Source organism: Elgaria multicarinata, chromosome 9 (genome assembly GCF_023053635.1).
Source record: "Elgaria multicarinata webbii isolate HBS135686 ecotype San Diego chromosome 9, rElgMul1.1.pri, whole genome shotgun sequence".
In the NCBI taxonomy this organism is placed as follows: domain Eukaryota; kingdom Metazoa; phylum Chordata; class Lepidosauria; order Squamata; family Anguidae; genus Elgaria; species Elgaria multicarinata.
Window position 1 is genome coordinate 20,727,782 of NC_086179.1, and position 14,736 is coordinate 20,742,517.

Genomic DNA, 14,736 nt, shown 5'->3' on the forward strand with positions numbered 1-14,736 from the left:
ATTTAAGGAAAATTATGAGGAAAAAATTAACTCTTAAAACTCTTTCAATGAAACAGGAATAAACACTATCAATGAGCAAATCATAGCAGGTATTCTAATGCAGAGGTTTCACTATAGTGTACGCCTAATGGATTGAGTTTTGTGTGTGTGCCACATCTGAGCAGTCTCCACACATGTTGACAATGAGAAGGAGCACCATTAGATGAACAAGTTTTGTGCCATGAATTCTCTTTCCCAGAATCTGGAATTTGGGGTAGATTCTTTTACCAATAGCTTATACAAACATTGCCCATAACTATTTGCACATTCTACATCTAGTTCAACCTTAAAATATTAAGTTAAATGAACAATGGCATAGAAGCTGGGCAATGAGACAATCCCATGCAACCATCTCATTTCAAGAATTAATATATCCACCAAGGAAAATTCTGCTCAGGTGGTGGTCGAAATCTATGTGGCTTTCTTGGCATCTGACATAATGCAATTGAATCCAAATGAAATATGTTAAAGAAATCTATTCTGGCAAAAGAGGAAAAGTTAACGCACAGCCAAGAAATAAACCTCTAAAACACACATTTCAAGGCAACAGTAGATCAAATTATAAACAAGATTTATATACCACTGTTTTAAAAAACGCTGAAGAGCATAGAACTGCAGTTCAGAAAGAAAAATAACAACTGATATTGTTCCCTTATTTTCTATTCAAAGTTGTGCTTCCATGATTTCCCCTGTCACCAGCTGTTAGTTGTTAAAATCTAGTGGGGTTTTTAAACATTACCTAAGTCTTGTTGTTATCACAAAAAGATGGCTTGTAGTATCCACACTCTAAAAAAAAAGTAGTACAAACCGGTAGAAATCCTATTTCCAAGCTATAAGGTAGAGATTTGGTCTAGAGCTGACGTCCCCAACTTAGTGCCCTCCAGATGTTTTGCACATCAACTCCCATCAGCTCCAGCCAGTGTGGTCAATGGCCAGGAATGCTGGGAGTTGTAGTCTGCAATATCTAGAGGGCACCAAGTTGGGGAAGTTTGGTATGGACACACATCTTCTCATACAAGAATTTCTCCTCACATCCAGTTACATATGTAAAAGTCCGAGCATAATCCATAGCAATCATATTACAACAAACAGCATACAGTTTCCAGGCTCAAGTAGGTGGATGCATGCAACTAAAACTAGTATTTCACTGAACTACAATCATTTCTTCCAATGCAGAGACTGAAGCAGACCTCCCCAACCCCTATTTCCATAGATTCCAGAAAACTCGGCGTATCTTTCTGAAAAGCTTGAACACTGCAAATTCTTTTAAACTCTTAAGAAAAATGCTAACAATTTTTTTATACGAAATATCCTAGTTATAGAGACAAAACACCAAATAACTGAAACCTGGCTTTTCTCCCCTAACATCCCATGTCCTTCTCACCTTTCAAGTTCTGCTATCTTTTTGTCTTTATCGTTCTTCTCATTTTCCATCTCCTTCAGGATTTCCAGCAGACGATCCACTTCAGCTTGAGCTTTACTGGATTCTTCTCGGTGCCGCGCCACCTCTCTCTCCAATTGCTGAAATCTGTCATTCATCTCTGGACTGGCCCGGGCCTCCAATGTTGCTTCATGAGCCTGAACAGAAAAGTATACCAAGCATTATCCTTCAAATCCATAAAACATTCTATTCCAAAGAGCAGATGTAAGAAGAGCCCTCCTATATCAAACCAAGGATCCACCTAGTCCAGCATGCTGTTTCCAACTGTGGCCAGACAAATGTCATTGTCCCTGCTGTGGGTTTCCCAGAAGCAACAGCTCTTCCCAGAGTTACTATCTGAAGAGACATTACTAAATGATATACTCATACTTACTTGGGAAAGAAAGGTGCAAGAAACTGCTGGTACTTATTACAATAAAAGGTAAATTAAAATTAGGTGATTTCCCCAGCTGTCCCAAATCTAAACTATAAGGAGAGAAATAGTTGCAAGGGTTGTTTTCTTCTATGCCAGTGTCCCTCTCCCTCTTGTTCTTCCTCCTTCAACACTCGAGAACTGCTCTCTGTAAGAATGGAGAAGATTGACTTGCTTTCCCTACACAAGATTAGGGTAGGGATGCAAAGCCACACAGGTTTCCACTCACATGCAGGGACTCCTTACAGCAGCCCCTCATACCTTCCAAAACGTCCCCATGGTCATGGGGTCCTCCAGAGTAATAGCTCACTATGAATTACTGCTGGAAGAAAATATTGCTGCTGCTTCTCCCAAATGCACATGGAAGCACTTTTGATCTATGCATGAGGGGGAGGAAGAGGAGAATCCTGCCTCAAGCATTACCCTGGCTGCATGCATTGTACTGTGAAGATCTAGTATTGCTGCGATGTAATGATGCACAGCCAGTTCAGAAACTATAGTCAAGTCAAATCTGTCAAAAACTAAATAGGCACTGTTTGTTGAAATAGTAATAGTCAGAAGAAAGGGTATGAGAACAGACTTTGAAAAAAATTAAAGTTTCAGTTTATATTATGCCCCCCCTAAAAATTACCAAGTTTAAAGTGATATCTGGATGTAATAGGAACAGTTAGAAATCTGGTATGTTCCAGCAAAAACGACAAAAGTCCAATTTGCATGTAGCGACAGCCCATGGCCAAGTAGAAGTGTGCATGTTGCATCCCCATGCTCACTGGTTCCGCTTTGCATCTGCTTTCTGAAACAACCCAGGAAAGCATGTGCTACCTCCAGTATCAGAGGCAGTAAGCTTATATACACTAGCTGTTGGGGCACATTGGTGGGAGGGTACTGTGGCACTGTGTCCTGCTTGTGGGTCCCTGGCTGACAGCTGGTTGACCGCTGTGTGTGCTGGACTAGATGGACCCTTGGTCTGATCCAGCATGTTCTTATAGTGTGAGTCATGACGTCCAAACCTGGCAAGTCCGGGTTGTTCAGGGTTAAACTACCCAGAGTTTGAACCCAGAGTTTGGGTTCATTCCCTGGGTTGCTTAATCTTCAACCACCCAGAGTGTCAGGTTCAAACATCACGACTAACAATCCAGGAAAATGGATGCAAAGCAGATGTGGCAAGCAGCCAGGACACAGTGCCTTCATTCATTTGTGCATGGCCATTGGCCCAGCCAATTCATGGGATGTTTAATCAATGAACTGGTGTTATGTGTGAACCATGTCAATAAGTCTTTCTCCATGAAAGCTTCTGCCAGAATAAACGTGCTAGGCTTTAAATTGCCACAACACTCTTTGTAAGATTTGAAGGGCAGCAGCTGGATAACATATTGTCTGTTGCTTATTGAAGCAATTTGATAAGGGTGGACATTATCAGTTTTTCAACAGAAATGGCAACAAAGGAACTGTTTAAAATCATTTGGATTATGATAAATGTAAATAAAATTATATATCATGTTAATATAAAACACCATACGAAATTCAAAGTATTCCCATTCTTTTTGCTGATACTGACACCTATGGCAAATTCTAGGCTTTTAACAATTAAAAACAACAACCCAAAAACAGCTAGCACAAACCCCTCAGCTAAACTCAGTTTTGCAGAAAATTATACTGTGACACAAAGTAGCTGCAAACAAGGAGAGCAACTGACGTTATTGTGCAAATTTCAACAGCCCCAATCAAGATGATCACATATTATGTTTCTTAGGTATGTACATAAGATATTTTGTGTACACCTATAAAAATGCAAATAAGAAATGCAATAAATAAATAGGGAAAATCAGCAAAGAATTGGGATTGGCTGTTTAACTTAAATATTGGCAGGTTTTTGTCTCGGTGAAACAGGCGAAATGACTTTTTAAATAAATATATATAATATGTATGATAGCTACCTGGCTATGATATTCATAGGCAGTGTGTGTGTGTGTGTGTCTAAGCATCATGTCCGCAGACAAATAACCCTCTCCCACCTCCACCACATTGTGATTACATGAAGGAAAGGCAATTTGTACACACAAGTTGTAACTAAATCATAAACTAGAAATTAAAATGAATTTGCAACCCAAGCTATGCTTATATGAAAGTTAACGCCATCAAAATCCATAAAGCTTGTTTTTAAAGAAACAACAGTTTGGACATAACATTTCCAGCTTGATAAATCTTGGTGAAATGCTATTTGCTTCAATGGGAAGCCATAGAGAGTAGCATTTATGAATTTGCTTTTAGTAAAACATAAGAAATTTTGAAATAATTGGGAGTCTTATACTTTCTACTTAAGAAGACATTAAAACTACTTCTTAATACTTCACGTCCTAACTCAAATTCTTCATTGGTTATATGTAAATTAAGCACTCCCCATTCCACTCTGTCTCAATGCCCTTTATAATTCTACGGAAAGTCATACTTACTATTCAGGGGTAGAAAACCTCAGTCCCAATATAGCCCTCCAGGGTTCTCCAGATGGTCACATCCCCTTCTCCTGGCCCCAGCCCCTTTCCAGCAACCACAGATTGTTTGGGATTTTCCTGTCCGTCTGTCCCCCACCCCCCAGGTTGTTTCCCTATTCTAAAAGATTGAAATGCTTCTCCTAAGGTTTAGTTATTGGTAGTAATCATTTTAAGCTAAAATATACTGGTCTTTTTGCCCCGCCCCTTTTACCTTCAGCCCTTACCCACCAATGGATTGCAGCCTCTGACAGCTCGTCTGAATGGAATTTTGCCACTGGGCTGAACACCCCTATACTAAATGCTTCTTTCTTCAATGTATCAGAATATAGCAAGATAACTAGCAATTCACAAGACAGTTTGGCCATGTTCAACACCTAGGAGAAGAGAGTAATTGTATGGTGACTTTTCCACCTCAAATAGGGCATACAAAATGGCCGAAAATCTTCCCATTAAAACAGACTGAAAGTATTCTATGGTGGATGGATTTTTGTTACTTAACTAAAACATACATTGCACAGACACAAAATGACCAAGTATTTACTACGATATTATATTTTTAGCCTTCATATTCAAAATAAAATTGCTTGCTATATTTTACTTTAAGCAATGATTTTCTCATACTCCTACTTATTGCATTCTAAAAGCATTAAAATTGCTTAGTCAGCAGCTGAGTGCATTATGGAAATGTTGCTGAAATTTTCTTTTGTTCACTTATATTTTTATTTGTATATTTATATTCCCGCCTATCACTAGGTCTTAGGCTATTTAGCACACACATACAACAATGTAGATCATTTCCCCCAAAGTCACAATATAATTAGTTTGCTACCCACTCACTCAAGCCTCCATGTCAACTCAGAAAATTTCTTCTCTGCTCCAAATGTAATCTATCTTGGCATGCATACTTAACAAATATATATACCAGACTCCTTCCCTCTTCTTTCAGCCAGCCCTTTATGTAACACAGCATTGTCATGGACCATGTAAAGGACAGCTAAACTTCACCTCTGTTGCTATAACCGAACCCTCCAAAATCTAGAAAAGAGCATAAAACACCCTAACCCATACTCCTAAAAGAACCCAACATGAACAGGCAGCCTGTCCACCGGCTGCAAAACATCCAGTTACTAATGGAGTCTGCTTACTGTAGGGAAAGAGACTGAGCTTGTTCATCTCAAGCAGCATGGTGGAAGATTTACAGCTGTACAGAGAGGAATAGGTTAGTATGATAGCTGGCCACTGATGAATACTGCATGCTGCAGGCAAGGAGCTGATCTTGCCGATCCTTTCCCAACAGAGCAGGGTGTGTGTCTTCTTAAATCCTATCAGCAGCTGCAAAGCAGATGGACACTGAGGACCCAAGATTAATGGCTAGGCTTCTCTTGAACATGGGACCCAGCCAAGGGATTGCATCATCTTTCCCAAGAGTGAATTCTGCCCTTTACCTTAACTGCAGTTAAGTATTACTTTTGTACCAATATTAACTACTGCTGTGGCTAACTAGCATTTCAGGATTTGAAACAAGATTTGAACGATGGTTTGTCCTAACTATAGTTAACATCAGTGGTAATCTAAGCCTGAGGGGTGTAGTTATTCTGGAGCAGAAAGGTGTACATAATCCCATAGCCTGCTCTTGGTCTCTTTAACTGCCTGTGAACTCAAAATGTTGTATCTGCTCTGACACTAGTAACAGTCCGCTTACTGCAGTAGTGTAGTAGAAAGACTACTGATTATATCCATAAGAGGGGTAAATTGTATATTTGGACTTCATATTTCTAGTCTTGACATTTTATACTATGACCCTGTTCAGACAACACACTAAGCTACAGTGGTTAAGTATTTTGAGGTAAACATTATGGCTTAGTGTGTCATATGAACCATTCCTAACCATGGTTTAAACACACTCACTAACCATTTGCTGCAAAAGGGTTAGTGGCCTAACCATGGCTTAGTATGCTGTCTGAACAGGCCCTATGTAATAGTATACTGTAACTCATACTGAGTACAACATTATGTCTTTTAAGATATATTTCTAAAACTAGGTATTTCCAACCTAAGTATTTACTAATTTGAATTGTTTATCCTATTCTATGAATTTTTAAGAATGGGTATTCTATAAAAACCCAGTTTGGGATGGGAAAGTGTGTGTGTGTTCTTTGATAATGCATAGTAGTGCTTTGAGCCAGAATAGGACTAGGTTGAATTTCTCACTCAGCCATGAAGCTCATTGAATAACCCTGGGTCAATCACTCTCGCAGCCTAAATTATGTCACATGGTTGTTGTGAGGATAAAAGGGGTGGTGGGGAGGAATATGTGTGCCAGACTGAGCTTCTAGGGAAAAAGGATAAAAATGCAATAAATGGTTTTTTTTATCTCCTCACCTCAAATGTCCACTGATTTCAACAAGCAAGTCCAAGTTCAACGGTATACCAATAAAACATTCTAAAAGTTCAAGCAATATCCTTCAGTGAGTGGCATATTAATCTGAACTATTCTAGTATAGACATTGCACTGAGGGTGTTACAACACTCCTATGAAAGTTCATGGATAACTAAAATGATTTGAAAATTACAGATCCAAAAAGCAACTAAGTCAAGAAACAGAGAAGGGCTAGTACAACTACATTGAGTTAATTACACAGAAAACAAAACTAGAAAGCATCAGCAAGGAAGGACAGGCATTTTTCTAGGCTTTTAAAAGCTTGACAGCTCTGACATTTTGTATTCCCTCCTGCACACCATCTCACAAGTATATCCCATCCTCACAAAGCAGCTCACCAATATATATTGTGTCAGCTGAAGCATACAAAGATAAAAATGAATATACATGCAGAACACACAGAACCAAATGGGTCTGGCAATGGGCCTTCCAGTTTTTCATGGAACTTACTGGCTTGGATGGGTGACTCAATAAGACTTCAGGGTGCTAAAGAGAAAGATAGGAAAAGAGGGGAAGAATTGGGAAAAGGAACAGTGCAAGAGAGAAAAAAAGATGTAACAAGCAAACAGTTTAAGGAAAAGATGTAAAGACATTCAGACATTCATTAGAGAAAAACATAAATGTAGTTAGGATTCAGTCTGAAACAGTTTTTAACACTGTACAAATGAAACTAACCCTAGTTCTTACCCTACCCTACTGATTCTTTTCAGTCTTTGGACACTTCTCTTTTGGGTAGAGAAACGAAGTTTGGATAACCTTTTGCTATATACGTTATTAGTTACCTAAATCAATTGACAGTTGGAAAGAAGTTTGGAAAAAGAAAGCCTTAAGAAGAATAACCAAGTTATGTTTTTAATGAAGAGTTCAGAATATTTAGGATCAAAAGTTTCAACTCTTGATAAGGTTTTCTCATTTAAAAATCCCTAGCTCTGCAGAATATGTACAACAGCCTGAAAATGTGAATTAACTGCAATCTAAAAGTAAAAAAAAGTTTATGACCCTACTTAATATCAGAATGCATGATTATTGCAATGTTGTCACATGTATAAAACATGTGTCCCTTATAATGTTCAAAGTGCAGAGCAACTAAGGTTCACAGATCAGGCAAGCCACTCCACTCATTCACTGGTAGCAACACATTCATGCCACGCTTCAAATGTTATAGTGGTACATACGTACACTGATATGTCCTACAAGTGACATCATTGGTCCATCAGTACTGTGTATACTAACTGGCAACAGATCTCCAGGGTTTCAGATAGGATTTTTTCCCAGACTAACTTGGAGATGCTGGGAATTGAATCTGGGACTTTACGTAAGCAAAGCACATACTCTACAATTGAATTACAGCCTCCTCCATAAACACTCACAAATATATGATAAATATAAAATGTAAGTGGCAAGACAGAATTTATTTCCATATTTAAAAACGTATCTCTTCATAACCTGTTATCTTGATTGAAGCAAAAAGTTTATTAACTGGCTCTAGTAAAGTATTTAAAGATGACACATGTGATTAAGCAGCATGTACAAATTTAGCAAATGAGGGGGAAGGCTAGGCTAGCAATTTCTCCCTGACTTGTACATTTTATGTGTGAAGACTAAACATTTGAGGTGCAGTTTGAAGTGATGCAGTGCAGCAACAGGTAGATTACATAGGGTTCCTGATCTTTGGCTCTTAGTACTACAAATATTTCATGAACCTTTGAATCGGGAAACAATTAGATGTCCTATTCTCTGCAAAGGTCAGGGGTTAAATATCTAACTACTCAACATTTATTTATTTATTTATTTAGAAGAATTTACCCTACTCAAAATGACTTACAATGTAATGCAAATAGTGCAAAACAACAACACCCTGATGTAAAGTGATATACTGAAACGCTTCATATGTTTTCTGTTGTTGCTTCTTGAATCCTTTTAGAGGTCCCGCCCCCACCCTACACTTTCTTTTCCATAACTGCTGCCAGCTTCATTTGCTTTTGTTTGAGTATCTCCAGAGATTCAGATTCCAGTCTTGACAATTTCATCTGAATGCTTTGTGCCTTATTGGGAATCAAAAAAGGCCACGAGAAACTCCATCGCTATTACTAATGGCTCCATTTCAATTTCAGCAAATGGATGAAATATATCTTACCCCAAACATTCTTCAAATGGCTAGTGCCTTAAGATTGAGTTCTACTGGCTGGACAGAATCATGGTGCTTTTGATATGTTGGCAGAGTCAGAACAGTCTTTTTCCTTCCTCTTGCCACTTAGAATGGTATTCTTCTGGCTGATGGGAAGTGGGACAGATTCAATTGTTGAAGTCTCTGGCAGGTGGATAGAATCAGGCTGATCTCTCTTTCACCCTGATGATGATTAATTATTTCATGTAGCCAAAAGGAAAGGCTCTGCATTTCAGACCAGAAATGTTTACATGAAAAACTTCGGCAGCCTATTTGCATTTCTTTTTGTTAAAATAACTGGAATAGACCCAGGCATAGGAAGTTCTTCAAAAAAGAAATGCCAGGACTCAAATTGGGTCTACAACAGGGCTTTCCCAGAAAAAATGTATTCTAAGGCTTAAACAATGGAACCCCAAAAATGATTTTTAAAAAAGGCTTAAAAGCATCTGTGCAGCGAGCAAGTGAATTAATGTATGTTCATGTTTTCTATTAACACTTTTTAAGGCTACTTTTCCTCTATGTTGCTCTCGCCCTGCAATGTATGGATATTTCAACCACGTTTTTTCTTGCCCAATTACATTGCGAATGTATTCCTTGATACCACAATAAATCCTTCATTTGCACTAAGTTTACCTGCTTAGTTTAGGAAGATTAGCCTTTTTATACTTTGATCCCTGTTAAGGCACCATGTTTTTGCAGTAGAATTAACTACAACAACATACACCTCTCATACTGTTCAACATCTTTAAGCACTAGCTCTGTCATATATGTCTTTGTACGCACCCAAAGTGCTCACTTTTCCCTAGTTAATTATTAAGGCTTTGCTGATAGGACAGCCTTTTAGTCTATTTGCTTTTTAGGTTGCTTTGCATGTTACAAGGAAGTGGAGACAGGAGGATGCACAAGTCATTTGTGCACCCTCTTTGCATGCTTCTGGATATCATGTGAAGAGTGGGCTTCCACTTCTCCCCCAGGGGAGATGTGTGAGCTGTATCACTATCAGAACTACATGAGTCTCTCCCATGCACGAAATGTTAACATCTTGTTCACACTATATCCAGAAACATGGAAAGAGGACATGAGTCACTCATGGATCCTCTATTGTAATTTTTTGCAATATGTAAAGTGGCTTTAAATGCGCAACACCAATTACTAATGCAATCATCTTACACAGGCACTTTGCACACCAATACACTGCTGAACCTAAAGTAATAACAAATGTTCTAAATAAGAATTTACATAAGGAGGAAGAGAATGATTAAAAGAAATTTAAGTCTATAAATGGACCACCACTTCCTATTTAAGGGGACACAGGTTTATACTGTTTACCTTTTTCAGCTGAGATTCCAGTTTCAGACATTCTTCCTTTTTCTGTTCCAAGGTAATTTCTAGCGTCTTTAACCTAGAGTCTTTCTTCAATCCAGATGATGCTAAAGATGAGGCATGCTCCTTCAAATCTAGCAACGTAGTCTACAACAAAAGGAAGACATGGATAAGTGTAAAGAAGAAGATGCAGAATTTTCAACTACTACACAAAGATTTTGTTCTGCAATGTGTATTTGTCATCCAAGTTAACCTCTTTCTCTGAAAGATCTCCTTGCAAGACGCTGACTTTCTCTTTCAGGTCCTTAACATCTTTTTTAAAGTTGTCAATCTCCTCCTGTTTTTCTCGTTCGTCTCTGTCACGCTGTTCCTTCAGGCGCTCGATAGTTCGCTCCTGACAAAAACAGAATACTTTGTCAAAGAAATCTCAAATCTGAATAGCTGCACAAATACTTAATTTTGAGAAGGCACTATGTATGTTCATTCAGACACAAGTTCCACTGAATTCAGTAGGATATATTCCCAATGGTACATAGGATCACAGGCTTAAACAAACTTCTGTAACCCTTCATTTACGTGGTAAATATTCAAATGAAATACATGTAGTAAGTATTTGCTGAAACTTTTCCCCAATTGAAAGAGACCAAGAGGCCCAAAACAGCCATACCACAAATAGTTTCACAGAAACTGAAGCACTGAGAAAGGATAAACACTGCTTCTGAAGTAACTGTTACAAAATGTGCAGTAAAGCAGAATAGACTCCCTTCCAACAGAAATTATCACCAAACATATTAGTGATTATAAATAATGCAATAAAATTATGCAAAGCAGCAAAGGAAACAGTTTACATAATGGATGCATCAGATGACATTAGTCTGAGATCTGGTTCTCACAATTCTCACAAATTGCCATGGCCGAGGAAGAGTGAGTGAGCATGCTGCCTCCCACATGCTTGTTGCTTCCACTTTCAATCATTATGATGTCCAAACCCAGAAACTCTGGGTTGTTTAACCCCTAAACAACCCCAAGTTAATCCAACAACAAACCATGAGCAATTGTTGGGCTAACTCTGGGTTGTTTAACCCCATAAACAACCCAGAGTTCTTGTGTTTGGATGTCACGATAACGACCCAAGAATGGGGTATTGCCAGTCAGTGTCAACAATACTGGCCTAGATGAACCAATGCTCTGACTCAACATAAGGCAGCTTTCTATGTTCCTAACCCCATCCAAAATAAGCAAAGAACCTTTCTCTCAGACCTGGGAGCCACTCTTTTACAGGGCTTCTGTCTTGCCAAGATTCAGCTTCAATTTATTGGCCCTCATTCAGTCCATTACTGATTCTAGGCACAAGTCAAGGGTTTGCACAGCCTCCTGATTCAGATGTCACAGAGAGATAGAGCTGTGTGTCATCAGCATACTGATGGCACTTGGATTCAAATCCCTATATGACCTCTCCCAGCAGCTTGTTAAACAACATTGGGAACAAGACGGTACCCTTCAGAAGCCCATAGCTCAATTGCCAAGAGCTGAGTATTACTGGGTTTGAAGATTTGAAGTCATCATGTGTTTCATTAACGCACATATCAATATAACATCTAAACAAACAGCATCCAAGGAAAGCTAAACTTCCTACCTCTGAAAGGACAGAGAACAAAGGGAATCTCTTCACAAAGAAATATTTGTGTTTTGGGGAAAACATTAATTTATTAACTTTCCTTCATATTCACCTTCTCTGCAAGTGCTTCCTCTAATGTGGTCAAGGCAGTATCGGTGTTGGTGGTATCAGCCTGCAGGGATTTTACTCTTTCTTTCAAACTGCTCATCTGTTTCTCCTTGTCTCTTAACTGTTCCTGAAGATTCTCAATCTTAAATGCGTGAAGATTAATGAAAGAATTGGATTGAGACGAAGCAGTTATGCAACATGTTTCTAAATGATTGCACAGAACATACTCTCTACCAGTAGGCACCCAGTCAACCATGCCTGCCTACCTAACCTATGAAGGATTCTTTCATGGATACCTCTCAAGCTGTCACCACTGCTCAACGTCCAGCATTCCATGTTTTCTTATGTTACTCTTCATGTTTTATAATATTCCTTCTGCCCCATAATCAAAACCCTTCACTCTAAATCGTATGTCTCCTAAGATTACTATTAAACATAACAATTCATAGACATTCAAAATATTTATTAATGAAGAAATCTTAAATATGTTATCAACAGTCAGTATTGTGTTCTGATATTAATGAGAATTTTCTGAAAACAATGTTAGCATGGTGCATTCTCTAAAGTGAACATACCCTCTTACTTGAGTTAAGCATTTCAAGATGAGTGAGTCTCCCTAGACATTTGTTATAGGGAAGGATTAAAAACAATCACACAGTCTTAAAATCCTGATGAGCACATTTTACTTTTCCTTACTAGTCTTACTGCCAGAGTACTGGCAAAGCAAGTACTTGTTCCAGGTTTGTCTCAGACAACTCTGATGTGTCTGCTAAAGGGCCAAAAAAGTGCATTCTTACCCCAATCCTTAAACCACTTAAATGACTGTTTTGGAGACAGGTCAAACTCCCGGGACAACAGATGAAGTTGGAAGAGTGGAGGAGCCACCGAAACTGAGGTGATAGGATGATACCAGAGAGATTCCTTGGTACTTATAACCTGGGATTCCATAAATCAGCCTTCCCCAAAATGGGTCCCTCCAGATGTTTTGAATAATAATTTCCATCACGCCTTACTATTGGCTGGGGCTAATGGCAGTTAGAGGGACTCAGGTTGGGGAAAACTGCCATAGATGGATTCAAGAAGGCCACTGCCTTCTCTTTCCTAAAGAGATTCCTTGACTCTATAAGATATATTACAGCATGCCTTATTTGTAAATCTCTGGCAATTTAGGTATGAGTCTACTTGTGCTCCTCTCCCAAACAAATTGGACTGATTATCTGTAGTGGGAACTTTACCCCAGAACCACAACAGCAGTTTCAAAAAGGAAATCCCTAAGACAACCTTTTTGGGCCAGTGGGCACCTTTGGAATTCTGGGAGTATGTTGTGGGCACCCTCACAAAATGGTTGTCATGAAGGAGACTTACTCATTCACAAAATGGCTGCCACAGCAGACATAGCCAGCCACAAAATATATATATATATTTCCCCAGAAGGCAAACTCGTACAGATAAAAGAAAAGTAGCCCAAGTACAAGGCAAAAGTGTGTATAAGTTCCAAAACACAAACCCATTCTTGTGAATCCAAAGTTTTCTGCATCAAGGATCTATTTCACAGAAGGTAAACTGATGAGGCTCAGAGACAAGTACTCAGTATTTTAGCCGTGTTACAATTACCAAATCACATTATTTGCTGCCACAAAGCACAACAAAATACTAATTCCACAGCCGACAAACTGGTGGTTCATATTGATCATATTGCCATCCTAGTGATGTATGCAGAGTCCACTATTCACTCAATGTGTGGGAATATATGAGATTTAGTAAGATAGATCTCCTCTCCACACATTTCAATCATTAACAATACTAATGCAGCATTAGATACACCGTAAAGAATCTGTTAACCAACACACATTTACTCTGTTGTTGTTTCACAATTATAAAACGATGTTCGGTTTTATTGTTGCCAAACCTTCTATTACTATAGAAGGCTCAACCACAAGCCTCAGGAAATAACTTTTACAGCTATGGGCATTACTTTCTGGAAAGAAATCAGAATTTTCTACATCTGGCAACCCTACCTTTTTTTGAAGAACATTAACCTTGCGCTCTTTCACATCTAGCATATCCTTGAGATCATGAATCTCTCCAGCTTGAGTTCCCTTCTCCTCCGCCATCTCCTGAATTTGCTTAGTCTTTTTATTCAACATGGTCTCCTTCTCCTCTAGACGTAACCGAAGGGCATCCACCTGGATTCAGTCATAAGAGAACGAAAAGGCTTCAGTTATGTTTAGCAAAACAAGGCAAATACTGACAAATAAATGATCTATATTAACATAAAAATGTATTTGTCATTTGAAATCTGTACCTCAGATAACACTTTGACAGAGAATAGATTCTAAAGCAGGTTTGGGCAACTTGCAGGAGATCTGGGGGCCGTTTTCACCCCCAGCTCCCCCTCCAAGACTGTTGGGGGGTCTGAACCCAGAATTTTTTTAAAAACCAAAAAAACCATGGTGGTATGCCAACGGAAATTTGGAGGCAAACTTCTCCTTAGTATTAAAAGGGTTAAATGAAGCTTGCCCTTGAGCAAAATTTGACCCTTTTATTGCTCTGTAGAAGCTACTGTGTGTAAATTTGACCTTTTTAGTGTTCTGTGTTGCTAATATCAAATTCCCGGGGGGGGGGGGAGGTCAAAGTTCCTGGGGAAGTAACATTTCCCTGCCCCCCCAGAACCAGAATTTCTGTCATCAAAAACA

At 38.8% G+C, this 14,736-nt stretch overlaps 1 protein-coding gene across 3 annotated transcripts in view; it reads right to left on the minus strand.

The window, feature by feature from the left end:
• Positions 1 to 14,736, minus strand: part of ERC1 (ELKS/RAB6-interacting/CAST family member 1) — a 203,268-nt gene that overhangs the window by 129,223 nt on the left and 59,309 nt on the right. For 2 of the 3 annotated variants that reach the window (XM_063134906.1, XM_063134904.1), the window contains exons 8-12: positions 14,059 to 14,226; positions 12,045 to 12,182; positions 10,568 to 10,708; positions 10,321 to 10,461; positions 1,424 to 1,617 (exon numbers count right to left, since the gene is read on the minus strand). In XM_063134906.1, the coding sequence (XP_062990976.1) occupies positions 1,424 to 1,617; positions 10,321 to 10,461; positions 10,568 to 10,708; positions 12,045 to 12,182; positions 14,059 to 14,226 (782 nt within the window). Of the gene's footprint in view, positions 1 to 1,423; positions 1,618 to 7,274; positions 7,311 to 10,320; positions 10,462 to 10,567; positions 10,709 to 12,044; positions 12,183 to 14,058; positions 14,227 to 14,736 lie in introns of all 3 variants that reach the window. The other variant, XM_063134903.1, reaches the window with a different exon arrangement.